Source organism: Miscanthus floridulus, chromosome 9 (assembly GCF_019320115.1).
Source record: "Miscanthus floridulus cultivar M001 chromosome 9, ASM1932011v1, whole genome shotgun sequence".
Classification (NCBI taxonomy): Eukaryota; Viridiplantae; Streptophyta; class Magnoliopsida; order Poales; family Poaceae; genus Miscanthus; species Miscanthus floridulus.
In genome coordinates, this window is record NC_089588.1 from 18571949 (window position 1) to 18597245 (window position 25297).

A 25297-nucleotide genomic window follows, 5' to 3' on the forward strand; every position below is an offset into this window, starting at 1 on the left:
TGTAGCACTTTCGTTTTTATTTGACAATTAGTATTCAAACATGGACTAATTAGGCTCAAAACGTTCGTCTCGCGATTTCTAATCAAACTGTGCAATTAGTTTTTTTTTATTTATATTTAATGCTCTATGCATGTATCGCAAGATTCGATGTGATGGCTACTGTAGCATTTTTGGGGAAAAATTTTTAGAACTAAACAAGGCGTGATTCATGCAGAGATCACAGCCATTTCTGGTTAAAATTCAGCTGAATCATTGCGTTCCAATTAGGCACTGTGACTCCGTAAAATTAGGTAGCCCTTTGCTTCCTTTCATTGCTTGGCGTTGACCTTTACCTCTTTCCCTGTTCGCTGCTGCGTTGCACTTGCACAGTGCTGGTAGGCTCTTGCCTCTGGTAGTGTGATGGACAATGCTCCCCTCCGGCCTAGTACACCTAGGGCTAGGGGGCCCCACGGGCAGACAAACAGAGCAAAAGCGAAAAGTGGAAGCCTCCAGTACTGACAACTTGACACTGGTCTACGGATGAGGACCGCCCAAACAGAGCAGTGGAGCAGTCAAGACTCAAGAGGTCCCAGTGGCCAGTGCCCCAGTCCAAGCTCAGCTCCAAGCTCCAGCCTCCAAGCACCAGCTCGATTCAAAAATCAAAAGTTGCATGGAGCAGCCAAGATCACCAATGGCTTTCGCTGAGTGATTCCTCCTCTCCTTTCCTCCCTCCCATGCCGATCTTGCTTCACTCGCCGCCCCGTCGCCATCCACGACCGCAGCTGCCATCGTCGGCAATGTCCGTACGGTTCTTGCTGCATTCCGCGGCATTCCTGGCGATCCTGGCGGCAGCGACACCGGCCGCCTTGCCGGAGCCGGAGCCGGTTCCAGAGCCAGAGGTGAAGCCGAGCGACACGGACGCGCTGACCATCTTCCGGCACGGCGCGGACGCGCACGGCATCCTGTCCGCCAACTGGAGCACGGGCGACGCGTGCGCGGGGCGGTGGCTCGGTGTGGGCTGCTCGCCGGACGGCCGCCGCGTCACCTCGCTGACGCTGCCGTCACTTGACCTGCGCGGCCCGCTCGACCCGCTCTCCCACCTCGGCGAGCTCCGCGCGCTCGACCTCCGCGGGAACCGCCTCCACGGCACCCTCGACTCGCTCCTCCGCGGCACGCCGGGGCTCGTCCTCCTCTACCTCTCCCGCAACGACGTGTCCGGGCCCGTCCCCGCAGACGCGCTCGCGTGCCTCACCCGCCTCGTCCGCCTCGACCTCGCCGACAACAGCCTAAGCGGGGGTATCCCGTCGGCGGCGGTGTTCGCCGGGCTCACGGCGCTCGTCACGCTCAGGCTCCAGGATAACCTCCTCACGGGCCTGCTCCCCGACGTGGCCGCCGCGCTGCCTCGCCTCGCGGAGTTCAATGTCTCTAACAACCAGCTTTCGGGGCGGGTGCCCGACGCCATGCACGCCAGGTTCGGCGTTGCCGCTTTCGCCGGCAACGCTGGCCTCTGTGGACCCGCGCTGCCGCTGCCGCCCTGCTCGTTCCTGCCGCGGGAGCCCGCCCCGATGCCGCCGTCTTCGTCTGTGGTGCCGTCCAACCCGGCCGCGTCCTCCTCCGTCGCCACGTCCTCGCCGGCGCTGGCCACGCCGGAGTCGCTTGGCGGGGCCCGCAACCGTAATAAGGGGGGATTGAGCCCCGGCGCGGTCGCCGGGATCGCCGTCGGCAACGCCCTCTTCTTCCTCGCCCTGGCGTCGCTGCTCGTCGCGTGCTGCTGCTGCGGCCGAGGCAACGGCGGCGAGCCCGCGGCGGCCAAGAAGAGGAAGAAGCGCGGCCGCGTCGGCCTGGAGGACGGAGGCGGCGCGCTGTTCGGCCACCTCAAGGGGGAGCAGCAGCAGCCGGGTCGTCCGTGCAGCGACGGCGGCGACAGCGACGGGGCGCGCAGCAAGCTGGTGTTCTTCGGCACGGACGGCGGCGAGGCCGGGGAGGACGAGGACGACGACAGCGACGGCAGCGCTGCCGGCGCGCCGCTAACCTCGCACCTGCAGCAGCAGGGGCGGCGCGGGAGCAGGTTCCAGCTGGAGGAGCTGCTGCGCGCGTCCGCGGAGATGGTGGGCAGGGGCAGCCTGGGCACCGTGTACCGCGCCGTGCTGGGCGACGGCCGCATGGTCGCCGTGAAGCGGCTGCGCGACGCCAACCCCTGCGCGCGCGACGAGTTCCACCGCTACATGGACCTCATCGGCCGCCTCCGCCACCCGCACCTCGTCCCGCTCAGAGCTTTCTACTACGCCAGGCAGGAGAAGCTCCTCATCTACGACTACCTCCCCAACGGCAACCTCCACGACCGCGTCCACGGTACGGTACCGTCTTCGTCTCCGGCGACCTTGTTGCCAGTGAGTTACTTACAACCATTGCCGTTGCGTACGTGATCGACCTGGACCTGACACGAATCAATCGCGAATGCTCTTTGCCGCCATTGGCTGCTTGAATGACGATGATCCACAGGTCACAAGATGTCGGGCGAGTCGGCGCTGGACTGGACGACGCGGGTGATGTTAGACCTCAGCCGGTGTTCTTGACTCCCGGCGAGGCTGCAATCACGAACGTGAAAGCGAGCACAACACAGAAACTCAATGTAATCACTTGGACTCAGAGTTTGGTGCTGCGAACTACTTAGCAGCGTTTTCTGTTCTTCTTCTTCACCTTTATTCTGTGAATACAATGCAAGGAGTTCCGGGGTGGACAGCCGCACACCGTGCTCGAACGTGTCCATCCCCACGTCCACGATGTGGCGCCCAAACCGGTCTCTCCAGGGTCGTGCTGAGCTATTCTCGGCATGCCCTTCCTAAGCGCACGGCAAGCACAGACCGGTGCTCGTGCGCATGCAAACTGAAACTGAAAACATGCAAAGCTAACTGAACTATGCGCGAGGATTACTAACAAATCTCCTCCTAAGCCTTGCGCACAGTCTGTACATCAATGACGCCGATCCTGGAACGCAATCCACAGAACTGATCCCGCCCCAAGGCCTTCGTCAGAATGTCTGCAAGTTCATCAGCCGTCCTGACAGACTCGAGCTTCACCCTGTTCTCTTCAACACACTCCCGTATGTAGTGGTATCTGACATCGATATGCTTACTACGGTCATGGAAAACTGGGTTCTTACTCAGCTGAAGTGCAGATTCGCTATCAATCTTCAATGTGATGGCCCTGGTCTGCTCTCCTCTGAGTTCAGCAAGGAGCCGGGCCAACCAAACACCCTGGCAAGCAGCAGTAGTAGCAGCTATGTACTCTGCCTCACAGGACGACAATGCCACTACCTTCTGCTTTTGTGATTGCCAAGTGGACCGAGGAAGAAGAGAACGCCAGTGGTGCTTTTCCTTGTATCAATGTCACCGGCTAAGTCACTGTCACTATAGCCGATGAGTTGAGCCTCCTTCCTCTGATAGAAGCATCCGAAGTGAAGAGTTCCAGCAATGTATCTCAACACCCTTTTCACGGCCACCATATGCTCAGTAGTCGGGCTCTCCATGAAACGACTGACATATCCCACAGAATAAGCCAAATCTGGCCTGGAGTTCACCAGGTACCGAAGAGAACCAACAATGCTCCTGTACTTTGTGCAGTCCACAGCAGGAGCATCACTGGACTTACTGAGTTTGAGACGGGGTTCCATGGGAGTGTGACTCGGGTTACATCCAGTCAGCCCAGCACTCTGAAGTATTTTTGCAGCATAGGCACTCTGACTGACTGTAATGCCATCCTCCATCTGTGTCACTTCTAGCCCCAGGTAATAGCGCAGGAGTCCAAGATCACTCATCTTGAATGTTGCCTTCATCTCCTCCTTGAAAGCACTCATGTCTTGTGGGTTTCCTCCAGTAATCACCAGATCATCCACATAAACCCCCACGATAAGGCAACGTGCACCAATACCGCGGAGGTAGACTGCATGTTCCGAAGTGCTTCGCTGGAACCCAAGCTTGATCAGAGAATCATCCAGCTTTGAGTACCATGCACGAGGTGCTTGTCGAAGTCCATAGAGAGCCTTGATCAAGTGGAGCACCTTCCCTTCTTGGCCCTTTAGAACAAATCCCGGCGGCTGCTCGACATACACGTCTTCCAGGAGCTCTCCATTAAGAAAGGCAGACTTCACATCCATGTGATGGACAGTCCACCCCTCACTTGCAGCGAGGGCCAGCAGCAGTCTCACGGACTCTAGCCGGGCCACGGGAGCAAATACCTCATCGAAGTCGATTCCCTGGCGCTGGACGTAGCCTTTGGCGACGAGCCGGGCTTTAAACTTGGTGACGAGCCCGGCTTCATCCCTCTTTGTCTTGTAGACCCACTTGAGGCCTATTGGACGTGCGCCAGGTACAGGGTCGACGAGCTCCCAGCTGTCGTTGGCTTCAGTTGAGGTAAACTCATCAAGCATGGCGTCACGCCAGTTCTCCTGCTCCATGGCTTCCTTGAACGATGTCGGCTCCGCCTCGCTTGCAAGAAGTAGCTGCTCCTCCAACTCCCGTGCAGCCAATCCAGGGCTGGTGGCAGGCCCTAGGACGTTGTCCACTGCACGATAGCGCAGTGGAGCATCGGTGTCGTGGTCAGCGTCCAGCTGCTCCGACACCCCAGCGCCTGGTGGTGAGACGAAGATGGGCGATGTCGCGCCAGGCGTCGCACTCCCGGTGCCGTGCACGGGCGAGGCGAGCGTCGGGGTTGCAGGCGCTGGTGAGGGGTCGGCCGCTGGTGTGGAGCTCCCCGATGTCGATGCAGCAGTACTTGTGGTCGTCATGGTCGAGGTGGAGATGACCCCTGGGGAGGACCAGGATTATTCCTCCACAGTGAAGTCCAGAAGCTCACCGTCGTGTTCACCCGACCAGTTCCAGCGCGCGGCTTCATCGAAGACAATGTCCCTGCTGATGTGGATGCGCCGCGTCACTGGATCGTAGGCTCGGTACGCCTTGGACCCGGGCTCATAGCCGACGAAGATCATCCGGCGGCTGCGGTCGTCCAGCTTCTTCAAGTTCGGCGAGGTCACCTTGACGTGGGCGACACAGCCGAAAGTGCGGAGGTGTTGGACGTTTGGTAGGCACCCGGTCCACAGCTCATACGGAGTCTTGCCGCCGGTGCTCTTTGTTGTAGATCGGTTCAGGAGGTATGCCGCCGTCGTCACGGCCTCACCCCAGAACACGCCCGGGAGGCACTTGGCCTTCATCATGCTGCGCGTGGTCCCGACGACGGTCTGGTTCCGTCGTTCCACGACGCCATTTTGCTGCGGCGTGTATGGCGCCGTGAGCTGGCGTTGAACTCCGATCTCGACGCAGTACTCCATGAAGTCGGCTGCTGCGAATTCTCCCCCGCGATCGGTACGTAGGGAGATGAGCTTCTTCCCGCTCTTGCGCTCGGCCGCCGCCTGGACGCGCTTGATGGCCGAAGCAGCAGCATCCTTGGACGGTAGCAGACAGAGCCACATGTAGCGTGAATAATCGTCAACGAGCAGCAGGAAGTACCGATTTCCGCTTGGAGTTGGAGGCGAGATGGGCCCGCAGATGTCGCCGTGTAGCAGCTGGAGTGGCTCGGTGGACCGCCCGACGGCATGCTGAGGGAACGGCGCTCGTCGGTGCTTGCCAGCAAGGCAGGCGTCGCACACCTGCTCCACCTGGGACAGCAGGGGCATGCCCCGGACGAGTCCGTCTCGCGCCATCTTCCTCAGCGCGGCGAAGTGGAGATGCCCGTACCTGGCGTGCCACACCCAGGCTTCTTCTTCTCCGCGTGCAGCCAGACACACCGGTTGTGCAATGTTGACGTCGAGCACATACAGGCGTCCTGGGCTGCGGTGGATCTTGGCCAGCAGCCGGCGCTCCTCGTCTCGCACCCGCATGGCTCCGCTCTCCACCAGGACCAGGTAGCCGGACTCGTCCAGCTGCCCGACGGAGATAATGTTCGCGGTGAGACGGGGAAGGTAATAGACGTTGTCGATGGCACGATGTTCCCCGTTCTTGCAGGAGAAGAGCACGGTGCCGATCCCTTCGATGCGCGCCACGGAGCCGTCGTCGAATCTGACGGAGCCGGCGACGCCGGTGTCGATGCTGGAGAAGGCCGCTCGCGCCCCGGACATGTGGTTCGAGGCGCCGGTGTCCAGGACCCATCGCTTCGGGTCCCGGTCTCCGGATTCGTCAAAAGCGGCGAAGACTTTGTTCTCGATGAAGTGGAGTTGACCGTCGGCGTGGATTGGTGGCGGATTCGCCCGCGGCATCGCCGGCTTCGACTCCTGCGGCGGTGGCGGCTGCTCGATTTGGGGATGAATCCCCTCCTCTTGTTCGCACCCCACAGCCAGGAGTAGAGTGGGCTCATCGTCTTGGGCCACATGGGCCTGGTCCACTTTCTTCTTACCACGACAGTCTTTGGCCAAATGGCCCTTCTTGCCGCAGTTGCCGCAAGGGTCGTGGCAGGGGGCGCGGCCGTGGTTCCGGCGGCGGAGGAGAAGCGTTTTCTGTTCTTCTTCTTCACCTTTATTCTGTGAATACAATGCAAGGAGTTCCCGGGTGGACAGCCGCACACCGTGCTCGAACGTGTCCATCCCCACGTCCACGATGTGGCGCCCAAACCGGTCTCTCCAGGGTCGTGCTGAGCTATTCTCGGCATGCCCTTCCTAAGCGCACGGCAAGCACAGACCGGTGCTCGTGCGCATGCAAACTGAAACTGAAAACATGCAAAGCTAACTGAACTATGCGCGAGGATTACTAACAGGTGAGGCTGCTGCTGGGCGCGGCGCGCGGGCTGGCGTGCATCCACCGTGAGTACCGCACGTCGGGGGTGCCCCACGGCAACGTCAAGTCCACCAACGTGCTGATCGACAAGGACGGCGCGGCACGCGTGGCGGACTTCGGGCTGGCGCTCCTGCTCAGCCCGGCGCACGCCATCGCCCGCCTCGGAGGCTACATGGCGCCGGAGCAGGCGGACAACAAGCGGCTGTCGCAGGAGGCCGACGTGTACAGCTTCGGCGTGCTGGTCCTGGAGGCGCTGACGGGCAAGGCGCCGGCGCAGCACCTGCAGCCGGCGGCGCCGGCACCGCCCGACGCGCACAAGGAGGGCGCGGCGGCGGGGGTCACGGCGATGAGCCTCCCGGAGTGGGTGCGGTCTGTGGTGCGGGAGGAGTGGACGGCGGAGGTGTTCGACGTGGAGCTGCTGCGGTACAGGGACATCGAGGAGGAGATGGTGGCGCTGCTGCACGTGGCGCTGGCGTGCGTGGCGCCGCGGCCCGATCAGCGGCCCTCCATGGGCGACGTGGTGAGGATGATCGAGAGCGTGCCCGTGGAGCAGTCCCCGGCCCCCGAGGAGGAGGATAGGGACGTCTCCGTCACGTCGCCGTCTGTCGGCGTCACCACGGACGACGGGGACGGTCGCCTCAGCATCCGCTGTCCTGCCCAGATTCTGTGTTCTTGTGTGTGATCTTGACATCTTCCTTGGCCCAGTTTAGTTGCCGAAAATTTTAGTAAAACGACGTTATAGCATTTTCGTTGTTATTTGACAATTAGTATTTAATCATACTCTAATTAGGCGTTGTTATTTGACAATTAGTGTTCAATCATAGTCTAATTAGGCTTAAAAGATTCGTCTCGTAGATTTTATCTAAACTGTGTAATTAGTTTTATTTTTTATTTATATTTAATGCTTCATGCATGCGTCCAAAGATTCAATGTGATGGAGAATCTTGAAAAATTTGGCGTTTTAAAGGGAACTCAACAGGCCCTTGTATGGCTTTGGGACATATTCGTCTCATCCGACTGTTGCAGCAGCAGCTGCAGTTTCCCTGCTTGTGAGACGATTTATGGATCTTGACTGACTGATATGCAGGTTTCTCTACTTCTCTTCGCATTGTTCAGCTAGGGGCGTGTTCGAAGCGTTGGCTCGTCGGCCTGGCTGCGCAGCTGCAGTGCGCGTGTTTGATGTCTATGGGCCGTCTCCCAGCCTGGGTCCTTGATGCATTTCGGTCCTCTCGGTCTAGACCCAGGAAACGCTCCCCCCCCCCCCCCTCTTTGTTTTTCTAGGGCATGGCCGCACGCAACTCCTCTCTAGGGATTTCGGGACGATATCGCGCGGGAAGTGTGAAACCTCCGCGCGTGCTTCCGCTACCGGTGAAATATGCCGCCTTTATAAGAGGCCCCTCCCTCGGTGAGCTCCCTCCTTCGTCTCCATTGCTTGTCCACCAAATCTCATGAGAGGCCGGCTGTGTGTTGAGGTGTGGTGTCCAGCAAGGCGGCGTTCTTCCCCGGCGGGCTTCCTCTCCGTTCCCTTGTTCCTAGCTGAGACTCCGGGAGGCGGTCGTCTTCTTCCTTCGTCTTTCTCGGTTCCGGTGGTGCGCGTGGTGGTGCTGTGTACCGGATATGCTTCCTCTCCATTGGGATCTGCTTCTTCTTTGTCGCCTCGTCTTCTTCTCCGTTGTTCGCTTCGCGTTTGCTCTGTCCACCACCTCGAGGTGAAATCCACCCCCAATGGACCTACTCTTTGATTTGGATGATGCTAGGGTTTCGTTGTACTTGTACAAGGTGCTATCTTTGCGGCTTATCTGAGCTTTTGGTGCCGGTTGCTTTGTTATGCGACATTGGATTTAGGGTTTGCCTTCAATTGTTGTCTCCCTCCACTCAAGCTCGCGCAGAGAGCGCACCATGGTCGACCTCTTCCTCACCTCGTAAACCATCAGTGTCTCCCATCCATGTCGCCTCCACTCCCGGTGCGCAACTTTAACTTTTGGAAAATAAATATTGTTAACTAGTGTTTTGGGAGCTAAAAAATCGAATCCGAAATTTAAATAGAACTTTTCGTTGAATCAACAAGAAATCAAAATTGTAGTTAAAGTGTCATTTTTGGCGAATTATATTGAGCAAAATAATTAAAGAGTGCTTAAATATTTTGCTCCTATGGGTTAGTGTAAGATATGGACTATTGCATGAAATATTTGTTGGTTGAAGTTAACAAGGTTTAGACCTATTAAAAATTGCGACAAAAGCGTTAATGGTTACTTAGCCCAACTGAAATCCTTAACTTTTCTAAGTATGGAAAAGTAGTAAGACAAGACTATTTTGACATTTAATTTATAACAAAAATGTTTAAACACTAGCTGCATGTTTTGGTATTATTGATTGCATCAAAGAGAGTGCTTGAGCATGGCATAGGTCGAAGTTGTGTTGGATGTCACGTTGCTCTCATAAAAATTGCTCAAACTTCGTTGGAACACGTTGTAAACCATGTTGTGGGTGCTCTGATCGTGAATCGGCACTCCAGCGACGAACCTAAGTTGGCATCCTTTTATCTCCCTCGCTGGTTGCTCTCGGGTCATGATGATTGCTCCACTAGCTAGCTGGTAGTGTTGACTTTAGGTTAGCAGGATTGGTTGAACTTCGGTTGAGATGATCGGCATCCTTTGCTTCGCTTTAAAACGCGTGCACGTCACCATTTGTAGTTGTTCAGCCTGGGTTTGCAGTCACCACGTGAGTATGCTGCTGCTGCCTGGCCGTTCCTGGCCGTGGCCGTTGCCCTGCCTCGTCGGTTGCCGGCCACCGGCCACACGCGGGCTATGCCAGCCACAGTCGCCTTTCGTAGGGCCGGGCTAAGCGACAGTGCTGCGACGTGGATGTTTTGTGCGCGCTGCCAGCTAGGCCGTGCGCGGGGCCAAGCCAACGCCGCGGCAGTCGCCGTCTGGCTGTCGTGGTGCTCATCTCGCCGCACAACTCACCTACCCGTCTAGTCGCTGTCGGCATCCGCTTTTCCGTCGCGTTACTGTTCTTTTGTCGCGGTGTCAATGTTTTTCCCACGCGACCGCTATTCCACTGTCACCGTTCGTGCCCTGCCAAGACCGAGCGGTCCCATCTCGGCACCCCATGGCATGCTCCCTCTGAGCCTCATCGTGCGAATGCTTCCGCTCATTTAACATAGCCTTGGTCGAGGTTGTCCGAGCCTAGAAGCCATTGCCCCGTCTACCTTGCTGCCAATGGAGCCGCGCCGCTTCGCAAGCTTATACGCACGGTTTGTGATACCCCACCTCGATTTAGTGCTCCAGCAGCTAGGATTGGAGGCTCGCTAGCAGACGAGCCTTGTTGTTGACTAATTCGGCGTTTTGTCGTCGCCGGTCATCTCACCGTCGTAGTATGGCACATTTTGGGGGTAAGTCTATACGCTCGGTCTTAGTTCAATTCAAGTCAGTTGTAGACTCATCTTAACCCCCTGGTGCCGGTGCTCGCCCTAGCTTCGCTGAAGGTCCCACCGAAGGTGAGCTGACGCAACCATGTCCATCTCGGTATGCAGTCGCCTCCACCGCTTGCACGTGGCAAGCGCCACATAGGGCCTCTCCATCCTCATCAACGCATTAGCTGCTCTAGTGGTATGACACTGGTGCTTGCGCACCACTTCTTTTCTCTCTTCGCCCTCCTCGTTCATCGAAACGGCTGCGTCGCCGCCATGCACCATTGCCCACCGCTGCAACATGCGCTAGAGCGCCTCCTAGCTCTCCACCGCCACCCAGCGTAGCCGCTTAGGTTGGGGATTGCGATCGACCCTCTAGGTAAGTCCACGTGAACCCTAGATGGCCGGCGTGATATTTCGGTGCCCGTGCTCGCCGCGCCGCCATGCGTCCTACTTCGGGGACGTGTGTTGGGAAATTAGGAAGAAGCCAGGTGGTGAATGAATTAGTCAGAGAGAGGGAAATAGTAAGCAAACGACGACGTAGTTTTAGAAAAGATCAAGGTCTCTTTTGCAAAAGGGCCACACATGCGGGGACTCCCTGCTTGGGGTCGTTGCTGGGCCGGCCTGCTACGCGTGCTCATGTTTTTTTGTTGGACCAAGCCAGGCTGCTGGGCCGAATGCTTGCCACCGGCCCTTTTTATTTTCTAAAGCATTTTTTTAATTTAGTTTCTAAGGTAAACTTGTAAATTCAATATAAATATGTGTAGTTGGCCAAAAATTGTGAAATTAATTGTGTTAGGTTCCTAAAATCATGATCTATTTGCCCGTATATCTTGTTCATATAGTTTCGTAGTATTTTCAGGAGTTATCTAATTAAATTGATATGCTTAATATTGTTAAGGTATAAACTTGTAGGAATTTTTATGATTAATCAGTGCTAGTGTTAATTCTAGAAATTTCACAGTAGCTTCCTAATATTATGAGGTGCTCACTGTAATTTTTGTAGCTCCATAATAATTAATTTGCTAAGGTAGCTAAATGAGCCCTAGTTCTAATATATAAATTAATCAATAAGAAGCCAAAACACCTTGGGATTGTAGAACCAAAATATTTTTCCAGAGACAAAGCCTTACTTGACAACGTGAATATATAGCCTAATATGTTAGTCATTAGAGCTAGCTCGTTAGTTTACGGAGCATAATCGTATTTTAGAGTTCCAGTTGTCGTTGGTTAATTACGTTTTCTGTGTTGGATCCACGTATATTATAATAGGAACAACAATGGATCATGGAGTCGACCAGAGAAACAGAAAAAATGGTGCCTCGATGATCGTGTCACTATAATGGAGTGCTAACCTTTGGTTATATCTTACCCAGCCAAGCCCCGGCGCATAACCCTTATTATTCTGCACTTTATTTTATGCTTGTGCATTAAGTTTTAAGGAGTTGAATAAAAACCACTTGCATATATATCCTTATCCTATGAGTCATACTAGTATGTCTGGATCGTGTAGATTGCTATGCTATAGGATTCGGTAGAAGTCAAGTGATTACATGTTACTCGCGAGAGATATGAAAGATATTATTGTTGTTATTATCATATTACTATCACATGGAATATATATATCAGGATGATAATTAGAGATCGAGCGGAATGGTACTTTGGATCTGGACCTAGTTAGGCATTCGAGCGAGGCTCAGATTGCACTTGTTCCGCCTATATCGATTGTGGACCGTCCGTTGCTGTGGATGGTAGTCAGGTCACAAACTTATTATCCTAAGCACGTACTTGCTTATGGGAGCAGGAAGGCCCGTTATGCTCTTGTTGTGGGTTTTGACTCTTTCCGAACTAACTGATTGGAGGCGGGGAAAGGTGGAGGTCTAAGCACCACACTAAGACCGGGTCTCAAGTGTGGGAGCTTGGAGTCCAAGTTTGGACGGGCACCTGGTACCCCTCGACAAGAGTGGAATGGGTTGGTCTTGTTTGTGCCTGGGGTACAAGTGAGGCGTGTGTTTCAGGATACCCAACTAGGATACATTGATTCACGAATCATCGTTTTTGTGAGACGATACCGATTTGGCTATGGTCTAGCACCGTAGTAAGAACTAGAATATGAAAGATGGTAAAATGGTTCTGATTGCTTACCACCTGCTTGAAAGTAGCATAGGTGCTTACATAGAATGATTATTTAATGAACTAATGATGACTGCTAATAAAACTTGGAACATAAGGATGCACTATTAGTAATGCTTCCACAGATACAATAACCCACAACCCAAATAAGCCTTGCATATCCTTGGAGTCTTTTATTTTTCTCCTATCGGGTAAGTCTTGCTGAGTACAATCAAGTACTCAGGGTTTTATTCCCCCTATTGCAAGTGATCGAAGGATACATAGAGCTAACTCTTGTGTGTGGAAACCTCCTAATGGGCTCAGAGAGGATTCCTTTCATGCTATGACCGTAGTGTTTATTTATAACCCTCACTAAAGGTTTTTATAAGAAAAGATGTAAAATCTGCTAGCATCTCTCATATATAAATGTCTATTATGTTAATACTCCATCATACCATTAAATTAATCTTTGTTCCCTCTATAATTCTAGTAACATTATTATATTCCGCTGTTATAATCAATTGAGGTAATATTCTGTTACTATAATCAAGTGATGTAAGAAATGGCTTAAGAATGTTGTAAGCTTTATTCTCTCATTTATGATCCTGATGAAAAAATATGGATTTTCGAGTTCTCCCTTGGGGTGTGCTCGACAGAACTACATAGTTTAGTGTCCTCTCTTTAGTACTTAGTGTGGCAGAACCACCCAAAATAGCACACTTATGGAGGCGCTCGTCTTCCACCAGACACTAAGCAGCCCGAAAGCAAGCTACAACGGGCGGTATCCGTTGGGCACACCCTAAGGGAGAACCCGAAAGATCCACATTTTTTCAAGGATCCAATAATGAGAATGAGTTACAATACTTGTCCATTTTATATATCAGAAGTTCTTAAAAATTACATTATTACATTACCAAATGTCAGAGTGCGGAATAATAAACAGCGGAATTTAGAAATAAATGTTTAGCGATAAGAAACGAGAATCCGTCTAAGCCCACCAGAAGAATCCTCCACACAAGGGTACTTCTCATGCATCACCTGCAACAGAGGTAAATAAACCCTGAGTACACAATGTACTCGCAAGACTTATCTGACTAGTAGGAATAATTTTCCGACTCCAAGGAATATGAGAAGTTTTATGGTTTGCTGGTTTTATTTTAGCAGAAAACAATACTAATAGTGAGTCCGTATTTATGTCATGAATATCAGTCATATTAAGTTATTATCTATCCCGTATATATAAGCACTTGTTCTACTTTTAAGCAAGAGTTGAGCAATCAGTTCCATTTCATCACATTTCATCTTCCGATTCTTACTACGGTGCTAGACATGAAACAAACCGTACCGGATCGCCCGGTGATTTACGAATCAATGCCTCCAGCTGGGTATCCCAAAAACACATACCCCGCTTGCACCCTAGGCACAAGCAGGACTAACCCATCACCCTCCTGTCCTGGGTGTCTAGGTCCCTGTCCCAATTTGGACCCTAAGCCCCCACTCCTAAGTCCCGGACTCAGTGCGGTGCAAGGACCTCCACCATCCCTACCTCCAATCAGTCGGTCCGAAAAGAGCTAGATCCACGACAAGAGAGCAATGAGTCTTCCCTGCGCCTATACCCAAGTATGTGCTCAGGATAATAAATCTGTGACTTGCCCACGATGCCTTATGCAACGACCGGTCCTTAATTGACACAGACAGGGACAAAGGTAACCGAGCTATACCCTATTGGCCGCAGGATATACACAACCCTTTGCACCCACCAGTACCCAAACCATATCCCTGCTCGATCACCATTTTCCTTTCCACTATTTTATCATGAGTGATCATATTTATCACCTATTTGCGAGTAACGGCAGGTTACTCACGCTACCGAATTTCTGAGCATAGCAACTACTCGACCTATACTAATAGGACTCATGGGTAGATATATTTATGCATGTAGTTTCTATAAAATGCCTATAACTTAAATGCACATCATATACATATATTCAGTGATCATAAAATAGGGGTTATGCACCAGGGCTTGCCTTAGGCAGGCGACGGGTCAGCAAAGTCAGCACCAAAAGGCTCTGGGGCTCCCTCCTGCATGAGGATCTCCTCCTCATACTCCTCAATGACTTCCTCATACTCCTGTTCATCCACTGGCATTAACTCTACCAACTCGTGATCTACATGCATGAAATAATGATGTAACACTTAGTAATATGACAACAGCAACTCTTAAAATAAAAGTACATCTGTCTAACTACTAGCTAGTGCTACTGGCTAAGGTAATAAGTTACCTATTGTTACCACTAATAAGTACAAAGCATGACATACATTATCACAACGACTAAAGGTATTCTTACTCCTAATACCGACTTAACCAATATATGATAACACAAGTGAAGGGACCGTGACGCCTAAGAGGGGGGGTGAATTAGGCAACTTAAAATTCTAACTCTAAACTATGGCCTCATTTTCTAACCCTAGCAAAACCTATGCAATAGATAAGCTATCTAGATATGCAACTATGGTTTTGCTAGTGTGTTGCTATCTCTACCGCAAACGTAGTAAAGTAATCAATGTAAGTGCGGAAGCTAAAGAGCAAGGTAGAGATATGCAAACTCCCGTCGACGACTCCGGTATTTTTACCGAGGTATCGAGAAGCGCACAAGCTTCCCCCTAGTCCTCGTTGGAGCCCCTCGCAAGGAATCCCTCGCAAGGGCCAAGCTCCCGGTCGGGTGACTCCGTGGATAGCCTCGGGCCTTCCCCACGCGCAAGTGGGTCTCCGATGTGCCTCACGGCAAGCCTCTCCCGGATGCTCCCCGCCGTCTTCACTATCAAGCTTCCGGCCGAAATGCCGCAGGCCTTGTTCCCTCTGGTACACGGTGGCGGCCACACCACAACCGCGGTTGGTGTGATCTCGCAAGACTTCAAGCCCCTCCGATGTACAACACTTGTGCTCGCAAGCACGGGGTGGCAAGAGGTATGCAAACCTCACTAAACACTAGGCAAACACCTAGAGCAAGCGCATAAGCGGTGGTCTAATCAACCTAAGCACTTCGCAAAGCACTTATGCTAATCACCTAATAAAACACTAAGCACTATGCATGTGGAGATCACTAAAATGGTGTATCAACACCCTTGGTATGTTTCCTCAGCTCCACACACTCAAATGGCCGGTTGGGGGTTGTATTTATAAGCCCCACTGAGAAAGTAGCCGTTGGGGTCGAACTCCCACAATTCTGCTACTGACCGGACGCAGAATCGTCCTGACCGGACGCGTCCGGTCGTCCCGACCGTTGCAGCCGCGAACCACCGATCGGACGCTGCCAGCGTCCGGGCGCCTGCCACCGGACGCGTCCGGTCGCAGTTTCGCGCGCCTGGAACCTCTCTGTACTCGATCGGACGCTGATGCCATGCATCCGGTCGGTTGCCGCCAGCGTCCGGTCCTTGTGTCTGGTCGCCTGTTTGCCGAGCCACCGGTCTAGCGTCCGGTCGCGCTTCCAGCGTCCGGTCCTTGCGTCCGGTCGCGTCTACGAGCTCGTTTCTTCGTGATCTTGCGTATGGCTTGGTTCCTATCTTCATGCTTGGACTTTGCTTGATCTCTTGGGTCTTTTCTTGTGCTCCTAAGGTCTTGCTTAAGGTGTTGATCATCGGATCATCACGTCGCCTTCGTCCAAGTCACGTCTTGCACCCTGTTGGACTACAACACAAACACTTGCAAATTCATTAGTCCAATTTGGTTGTGTTGGTCATCAAACACCAAAATCCAAAGTAAATGGGCCAAGGGTCCATTTTCCTTACAATCTCCCCCTTTTTGGTGATTGATGCCAACACGACCAAAGCAAGCAAATAATAAGAATTTGGAAGTTTAAAAACTACCTACTTGCTAGGATACAATGCAAAGGGCAAGGTTATATGATATTAATTGATAGATACCAATTAAAACTTTACTTAAAAGCTTGTCTTGCCCTTGTAAATGTCCCCATATGATATTATGGATTTAAAGCCTAGCTTTCTAAAAAAAATTCTCCCACTACTTAGACTAATCCATAAGTCACGTTCCTCCCTTTCTCGGACCATTACCACTTGTAGACATCAACTTGATGCTTGCCTTTGGTCCTTCAAATTCTCCCCCTTTGCCATCAAACACCGAAAAGGAAGACATTAGTAGCACAAGGGAGGGTCAAATTTCATGATCCTTTGTATGTAGAGTGAAATGGATCACAAAAATTTGACTCTCATATTATATACAATAAGCTCCCCCTAAATATATGCATACATATGATAGAAAACAAAGCATATGCATAGTTAGCAATTTATTGTTCAAGAGAGTTTAATCTATATAATGCATAGAGAAAGCATGTAAATATGAAATGAAATCAACATGATGAATCCAATTAAAGAATGATGCTTAACTCCGGGGACTCCAATTTCCTTACAATGAGACTACTACAAATGTGATAGTTTAAAAAAAATTTGATATCATTTGAACAAGTGTTAGTCTCAAGGCATCCAACTTGTAGATTAAGCTCCCCCTAAATTTGTGCACACAAGTGTTGAATACTTGTGACATTTGTGCATATTGATTTAAGTATCAAAATACCATTTGAAAGATGATATTTGGGAGAGATTATCTACAATTTGGACTTTGGCACATATTAGATAATTAATTGTAAAACAAGCTATGTGCCGTGCTCCTAAACAATTTTAAACCATGTAGGTTTGCTCCAAGGGTTGATAATGTAACCGAGCAAGCCTACCACATGATATACCTATTGAATGCATAACAAAAGATGTGAGCATGTAAATGCAAACATTAGGCATGAAAGATAACTAGATGCTTTAAGAGTATACCAATTGAAAGACAAAGCCATTTGAAATGAATACTAATTGGAAGTAATGACATCTAGTTACCTAACATGGGAAGGGGAATTTGGGTCCATAGTATTCACTAACCTACTTGGCAATGACTTTGTCCATCATGATGCACCCCATTAAATGCACCCATACTTTGCCAAGTCTCCAAATTCCCCGAATTCCAACGGACTTCTCACTTCCCTTTCGGGATCCAAACTTTCTTGGTGCTCTTCATGTTTGAAATGATTTCTTTTGGCACCCAAAAGCGTTTGACCCCATTGTTGGCTTGCTTGTTCACCTTGATGGCCACCACCTTGTCATTTTTCTTCTTCTTCAAGAGATAAGGTGTGGAGGCCTTCTTGTCCACCTTGTTGGTGTAGGTGTTGAAGAGCTTGCTTGTTTGCTTTTTCTCCTTCTTCTTTGCTCCTCCCCCATTCTTCACCTTGCACTCATAGGACTTGTGACCTTCCTTGTGGCACACGTAACAAACCACGGTTTGTCCTTCATCAAGCTTCTTCACTCCCTTGACGGTGTTATCTTGATGAAGTTGGGTTTGCTTTGCCTTGCCTTTCACTTGAGTCAAGTCCTTGGTGAGGCGAGCTACTTCTTGCTTGAGTTGCTCATTCTCCTTTGCAACCTCTTGTGTGCATGTGTCTACAATAACTTTCTCAACACAAACTTGGTTGCACAAAGGTGAGTCTAAACATAAATCATTGCAAGAAGTAGAGGCATCCTTTTTAATGATCGAACTTTTCTTTTTAGATGCCTTGGTGGGGGTATTTTTGACGGCCTCAAGATTAGCAACTTTATTTGTTAGCTCATCACAATGCTTGCACATGATTTCCATTTTAGCAAGCAAACTTTGATAATCATTTTGTGAGCTAGCTAACTTTTCTTTTAATTTTTCATTTTTCTTTAAAAGTTGCTCATCCTTGATTGTGCATGCATTTGTTGTTGCACTAGCCTCAAGTTGCTCAATTTTAGTAGATAGTTCAACATTGAGATTTGCAAAGTTTTCATATTGTTCAAGCAAATTTTTGTATGCTTCTTGTGAACTACCTAGCTCTTCTTTTAAATTTTTGAGCTTCTTTTGTTGACTAGTGCAAACTTTAGCATATTTAAGATTTTGTTGCACAATTGTATTATAAGAAGGCAAATCATCATCACTATCGCTCTCACTAAAGGATGAGCTTTCATTACCTCGTGCCATAAGGCACACACGGGAAGAGCTTGATGATGAGTGCTTGTGCCCTCGCCTCTTGTGATGGTTTTCTTCTTCACTTGAAGAATCATCCCATGACCTTATTGTTGTGAGGACTTTGTTCTTGCACGCCTTCTTCTTTGTCTTGGGTGTGGGCTTGTTTGGACAAACTTCCACAAAGTGCCCCAACTCGCCGCATCCATAACATCCCCTCTTTCTTTGCTCGTTTCTTTGATTAGTGAAAACGAGGTCTTGAATTTGGATGGGCACACCCTTGACATTGAGCCTAACGATCATCTTCTCCACCTTTTTGATAAGTTTGATTGATTCTTCATCAAGGTCGGAGGTGGAGGAGGAAGATTGATCATCATCACTTGAATCTTCATCATCATCATCATCCTCATCTTCTTCTTCTTCACTTGAGGAGCTTGAGCTTGAGCTTGACTCAACTTTCTTGCCCTTCATCTTTTTCTTCTTGCTACAAGCGAGAGCTTTGCCTTTGCTTGATGAAGAAGCTTCTTCTTGCCCCATCTTACGTGACATTTCAAATGCCACTAGCTTGCCAATGACAATGCCCGGGGTCATGGTGCTCAAGTTCTCCATGTTGTGAAGGATGGTGATGATGCTTGCATATTTCTTTTGAGGTAGGACGGAAATGATCTTCCTCACGATGTCCGCATCATCTAGCTTTAATAATCCGATTGAATGGATCTCATTGATGATTAGATTCAATCGAGAATACATATCACGAACAAGCTCATCATCATTCATAGCAAAGGAATCATAATTTTGCTTGGCTAGACAATGTTTTTGCTCACGGACATTACTTGTGCCGTCATGGAATTCTTGGAGTTTTAACCAAATTTCATGTGCTGTATTTAAGGTGAACACTTGGTTAAACACATCCATGCTAAAAGATTCAAACAAGCAATTCTTAGCTCTAGCATTGAAATGCATTTCTTTTTCGTCACTCTTTGTGGGCTTTTTGGGATTCTTTATGGGTTTCATCCCGTCACGAGTGACTCTCCATACACCTAAATCAACCGCCTCAAGGTGGCAAGCCATTCTTGCTTTATAGTAAAGGAAGTTAGTTCCATCAAATTGTGGAGGCCTAGCGGTATCCATCCCAACCACTCTACAATAGCGTCGGCTCAACGGCGGTTAAGCCAAAGGTCTAAATATGAGCCAACCGGCTCTGATACCAATTGAAGGGACCGTGACGCCTAAGAGGGGGGGTGAATTAGGCAACTTAAAATTCTAACTCTAAACTATGGCCTCATTTTCTAACCCTAGCAAAACCTATGCAATAGATAAGCTATCTAGATGTGCAACTATGGTTTTGCTAGTGTGTTGCTATCTCTACCGCAAACGTAGTAAAGTAATCAATGTAAGTGCGGAAGCTAAAGAGCAAGGTAGAGATATGCAAACTCCCGTCGATGACTCCGGTATTTTTACCGAGGTATCGAGAAGCGCGCAAGCTTCCCCCTAGTCCTCGTTGGAGCCCCTCGCAAGGAATCCCTCGCAAGGGCCAAGCTCCCGGTCGAGTGACTCCGTGGATAGCCTCGGGCCTTCCCCACACGCAAGTGGGTCTCCGATGTGCCTCACGGCAAGCCTCTCCCGGATGCTCCCCGCCGTCTTCACTATCAAGCTTCCGGCCGAAATGCCGCGGGCCTTGTTCCCTCTGGTACACGGTGGCGGCCACACCACAACCGCGGTTGGTGTGATCTCGCAAGACTTCAAGCCCCTCCGATGTACAACACTTGTGCTCGCAAGCACGGGGTGGCAAGAGGTATGCAAACCTCACTAAACACTAGGCAAACACCTAGAGCAAGCGCATAAGCGGTGGTCTAATCAACCTAAGCACTTCGCAAAGCACTTATGCTAATCACCTAATAAAACACTAAGCACTATGCATGTGGAGATCACTAAAATGGTGTATCAACACCCTTGGTATGTTTCCTCAGCTCCACACACTCAAATGGCCGGTTGGGGGTTGTATTTATAAGCCCCACTGAGAAAGTAGCCGTTGGGGTCGAACTCCCGCAATTCTGCTACTGACCGGACGCAGAATCGTCCTGACCGGATGCGTCCGGTCGTCCCGACCGTTGCAGCCGCGAACCACCGATCGGACGCTGCCAGCGTCCGGTCGCCTGCCACCGGACGCGTCCGGTCGTAGTTTCGCGCGCCTGGAACCTCTCTGTACTCGATCAGACGCTGATGCCATGCGTCCGGTCGGTTGCCGCCAGCGTCTGGTCCTTGCATCCGGTCGCCTGTTTGCCGAGCCACCGGTCCAGCGTCCGATCGCGCTTCCAGCGTCCGGTCCTTGCGTCCGGTCGCGTCTACGAGCTCGTTTCTTCGTGATCTTGCGTATGGCTTGGTTTCTATCTTCATGCTTGGACTTTGCTTGATCTCTTGGGTCTTTTCTTGTGCTCCTAAGGTCTTGCTTAAGGTGTTGATCATTGGATCATCACGTCTCCTTCGTCCAAGTCACGTCTTGCACCCTGTTGGACTACAACACAAACACTTGCAAATTCATTAGTCCAATTTGGTTGTGTTGGTCATCAAACACCAAAATCCAAAGTAAATGGGCCAAGGGTCCATTTTCCTTACAACAAGGATAATAGCTACTCTATTTATCAACTTACTCTAGGGCTACAAAATTTACAACAAGTACATAATAATTTAGTGAGCCTACTATAAAATTTTCATAGCTATAGCTATCACTAATTTACCACAAAAATTCCTACAATTATTAATCTACATAATACTAAGCTCTTTGGTTTAAATTTATGAACCTACAATGTCACAGCTAACTGTATCTAACTACACTAATAGGTAGATGGCATTTTTGTGAACCTAGCAAACTTGGTTTCACTATTTTTGGACATCTACAAGATTTACTACAATTTATCAAAGTCCAGCGCGAATATGCAAAAGAGACCCCGGCTTTCCACTAAATGACTCCGCCGTCCCTCCTACTATTCTGCTCTCTCACTGACGCTCGCATTTATTCCCCCATCTCATCTCGAATTTACGTTTTGACACCCCTGGCCGGATTTAACAGAGGCCGCGGCGTCTCCGACCAACGCCGACGAGCACCGACCCTCTCAGCAGCAATACTCGCCACCGAGACACTCCTCAACGCAAACATAGTTGAATGAGGTACCCATCATCACGATTGATGGCGTGCAGAGGCACGACCATGCACCACAGTGGGGTTTGGCCGCGGTGATGCTGACGCCGGCTAAACGTCCAGCCTAGCGCTACCACTATTCCTAGCCTCCATCCCTAGAGTACCGATAACCCCCTAGAGGTTCTAGATATAGCCATCCTTCTCCCAATCTAACCGACCACGGACATAGTGATGACACGACGTCCGCCGGCGGTGGCCACACACTCCATCGAGCCTCGGCCCTAATTGACTCACCTAGCTATCCTAGGAGTAGGAGGGCCTTACTAACAACGCGTAGGACGGCTTGGATGAGGTCACAGGGCACGGCAAGGTGACTGACCATGTATGTGGGGTCGCTCTGGTTCTCGACAATCGCAGCGACGATGTTCCCAACGACCTGCTGCTCCACCGGTGAAACCGCTACACGAGCGAGGTCACCAAGTCAATTACTATGCAATGCACAGCCTAATTGAAACAGCGGAGCACCATGTGATGCCCTGGCTGTGCACCTACTTCGACGGCTGTGGTGGACCACCATGAGGGGAACGCCCTGCATTACCATACAGTAGGCTGAACGAACGTCAGGATGACCCCAATCGGAAGCTCACTACCCGAGCTCATAGTGCGTACGGTTAATTGGAAAGATGTGGAGTATGCGAGGCCAATTGCAGGGGCGACACCTATGGACTTATGGTGGCCGGTGACGGTAAAAACTTAAATTGACCCCCCTCCCATGTACCACTACAACAGTGGCAGGTTAGGCATGAAGCTGTCCTCCCACTCGACCACTAAACATGCTCAGTAACATAGATGGGGCCAGCTCATTGGTTTGGCTTTGGTGAGGCTCAGCCAGCCAGCGACCATCCAGGCAACGTGATGGGAACCTTTGGCGTGGCCTCGCACGCAAACGAGAGAATGAGGGCAAGCAGGGCAAGCCCACGCACGCACAGCCGAACGTCAACGGGAGCAGTAGCTAGGCGGCAGCGCTCGACGGCGCATAGTGCGAGTGACACGATAGCGAGCAGTAGACTCAGTCGAACGCGATGGGGAGGGGCAGAGCAGCCAGGCTTGCCAGGCCCAGCGCATGCACGTGCCGTGTGCCAGAGCGTGGCGGTAGGAGGCCATGACCGGCATCACAGAGCCAAACACGTGGGTGCACGTGCGTAGGCTTGACGAGCGGCTGGTGCGGCAACGCTGAGAGCCTGGCGGTGACCGTGAACAGGCAATGGCATTGCTCAACACGTGACTTGAAAGCTTTTTAAAGCCGTTCAAAAACTCAAACCCGATGATTCAAAAGTCAAACCAGTTATTCTACACTCAAGAGGGTACCTAGGGCTATTGAACTAAGCCAAAGCATCTTGCCACTTCTTAACCCAATCATCCTACAAAAATTTTCGAACATGGCTTCATCGACCCATTTTTAGACTTACGCAAAATGACTAAACTTCAAACGGTTTCGCGTCGAATTCCTTTTCCAAGCTACTCGATACACTAGCTAGCGAACCCCATCCTCGACCGTATGTATTTCATCATCGCCTATGAAGTTTGTACTATGAACTTTATCAAAGTCTCGTATAAGCATTCTATAGCATTTTGATTCGATAAAAATTCACTTAGAACCCTAAACGATATAAAGCGACATGAAATGTAGCATTTGTTTCGTGTTGTCGATGAACGTTTCAAGTTATGTACATTACTTTATACCCTATATTACACACATTCACACACAAGTATGATGCTCATGCAGTGTTTTAGCAAAAATTATACAATGTAACGCCGAGGGTATTACAAATCTACCCCCCCTAAAATAAAATCTCGACCCGAGATTTTATGTGCCTAGTGTGAGAAGGAGATAGAAAATACATTTTGACGCAACAACTAACTATCAGGACCAGCGATGAGGTGGGGGTAATGCTTCAATAGGTAACTCTCTTGTTCCCATGTGGCCTCATCCTCTAAATAATTTTTCCACTGCACCTTGTAGGACTTTACCACACTGTTCCTCGTCACTCTTTCTTTCTCATCCAGGATTTTAACAGGGTGCTCAACATAAGTCAAATCTAGCTGGAGGGTAAGCCCTTCAATTTCCACAGCTTCATCCAGAACCCATAAACATCTCTTCAATTGCGATATATGAAATACATTGTGTACCATAGATAAAATATTGGGGAGCTAGAGACGATAAGCAACTGGGCCACACTGCTCCAAGACCTGATAAGGACCCACATATCGAGGGGCTAGCTTGCCATGGATACCAAACTGATGCACCCCTCATAGGAGACACCTTGAGGTACAAATAATCTCCAACTTCAAACTCTAAGGGACTTCTTCGCTTATTTGCATAAGCTTTCTATCGGCTTTGAGCTGCCTTCAAGTGACTCCGAATAATGCCTACTTGCTCTCGAGCCTCTTTAATGAATTCAGGCCCAAAGTACCCATGGTCTCCCACTTCAACCTAGTTGAGTGGTGTCCTACACTTTCTTCCATATAGAGCTTCAAAAGGTGCCATGTGAATGCTTTCTTGGTAGCTATTATTGTAAGAGAATTCAGCTAACTTTAGGTATTCATCCCTCTTCTCAGGAAAAGAAATGGCACAAGCTCTCAACATGTCCTCGAGCACCTGGTTCACCCTTTCTGTTTGGCCATCAGTTTGGGGGTGATAGGCTGAACTATGGAGGAGACTAGTCCCAAGACACTCCTGGAGTTGCTCCCAGATGCGAGAGACAAAAACTGATCCCCTATCAGAGATGATAGTAAGGGGAACTTTGTGTAGGGTCACAATCCGATCAAAGTATATCTCAGCATACTTCCTGGCTGTATATGAAATCTTCACTAGGATAAAATGAGCAAACTTAGTGAGACAGTCCACAATGACCCAGATAGAGTTATAGCCCTTGGTTGTGTGGGGTAAACCCATAATAAAATCCATAGAAATATCTTCTCATTTCCACATAGGAAGGGGCAAGGGCTGCAAATATCCTGGTGTACGCATATAATCTGCCTTAACTCTACCACAAGTGTCGCACTCTGTGACGTGCCGGATGATGTCCTGCTTCATGTTGGGTCACCAGTACAAGTGGCGCAAATCATGGTACATCTTGTTGCTGCCCAGATGAATAGACAACTTTGAATGATGGGCTTCACTTAAAATCTTCCTCATCAGCTCCTCACTGAATAGAACCACTAAAAGGTCCTTGATTGGTTTTGGTAATTGAGTGACAACTTAGGTGGACTAATTGTGTTTATGTGAGATACACAGGTGATTAGTCCACAGGTACATGTGTGTGAGCAACATATGCCATGGAGGTGAAAATGGCTTGGAGATGTTGCAAAGCTCACACATGTGATGATGAAGGAGCTTAAATGCACATGAGACATGACATTGAGTCATGTGATCAAGGTGGAGAAGATCAAGACAAGACTTGGCTTGATGGACCGATTGCAAGCGTGAAGGGCAAGTCGAAGGCTTTGGAGTGATGGACCGCGTGGCGGTGAAGCTTGAGCAAGACTTGGCGCCGATGGACGATGGCAACGGTGAAGAGCAAGTAGAGTCAAGATCGATGAACCAATATGATCATGTGATGATATGAAGTGGATCATATCATTGTTGATCGTGTTGGTGCATGTGTTGCATCAATATTGGAGGAGATGGAATGGAATGCGTAAGGCAAAGGTATAACCTAGGGCATTTCATTTCACCGGTCATAGGTGTGTAGAGAAGTTTATGACTAGGTTTAGGATAGATGGCCGTACTATCAAGAGGGGCAAACTTGTTTGCATATCGGTCATCTAGTGCCACTCGAGTGATCTAA

The 25297-nt window shown here is 50.1% G+C and overlaps 1 protein-coding gene across 1 annotated transcript; it reads left to right on the forward strand.

The window, feature by feature from the left end:
* Nucleotides 1–377: 377 nt before the first annotated feature.
* LOC136481482 (leucine-rich repeat receptor-like protein kinase PXC1) lies at nucleotides 378–7483 on the forward strand. The gene is made up of 3 exons (XM_066478825.1): nucleotides 378–2331; nucleotides 2482–2525; nucleotides 6724–7483. The coding sequence occupies exons 1-3, from the start codon at nucleotides 714–716 to the stop codon at nucleotides 7423–7425; spliced, it is 2364 nt and encodes a 787-aa protein (XP_066334922.1). The 5' UTR covers nucleotides 378–713; the 3' UTR covers nucleotides 7426–7483.
* Nucleotides 7484–25297: the final 17814 nt, after the last annotated feature.

Bases quoted from the DNA above. Each gene is read 5' to 3' on its own strand.
- LOC136481482 (XM_066478825.1), top strand. From the start codon at position 714: ATGCCGATCTTGCTTCACTCGCCGCCCCGTCGCCATCCACGACCGCAG. The intron at 2,332-2,481 runs GTACGGTACCGT...GATGATCCACAG, and splicing joins CCTCCACGACCGCGTCCACG to GTCACAAGATGTCGGGCGAG. The intron at 2,526-6,723 runs GTGATGTTAGAC...GATTACTAACAG, and splicing joins CGCTGGACTGGACGACGCGG to GTGAGGCTGCTGCTGGGCGC.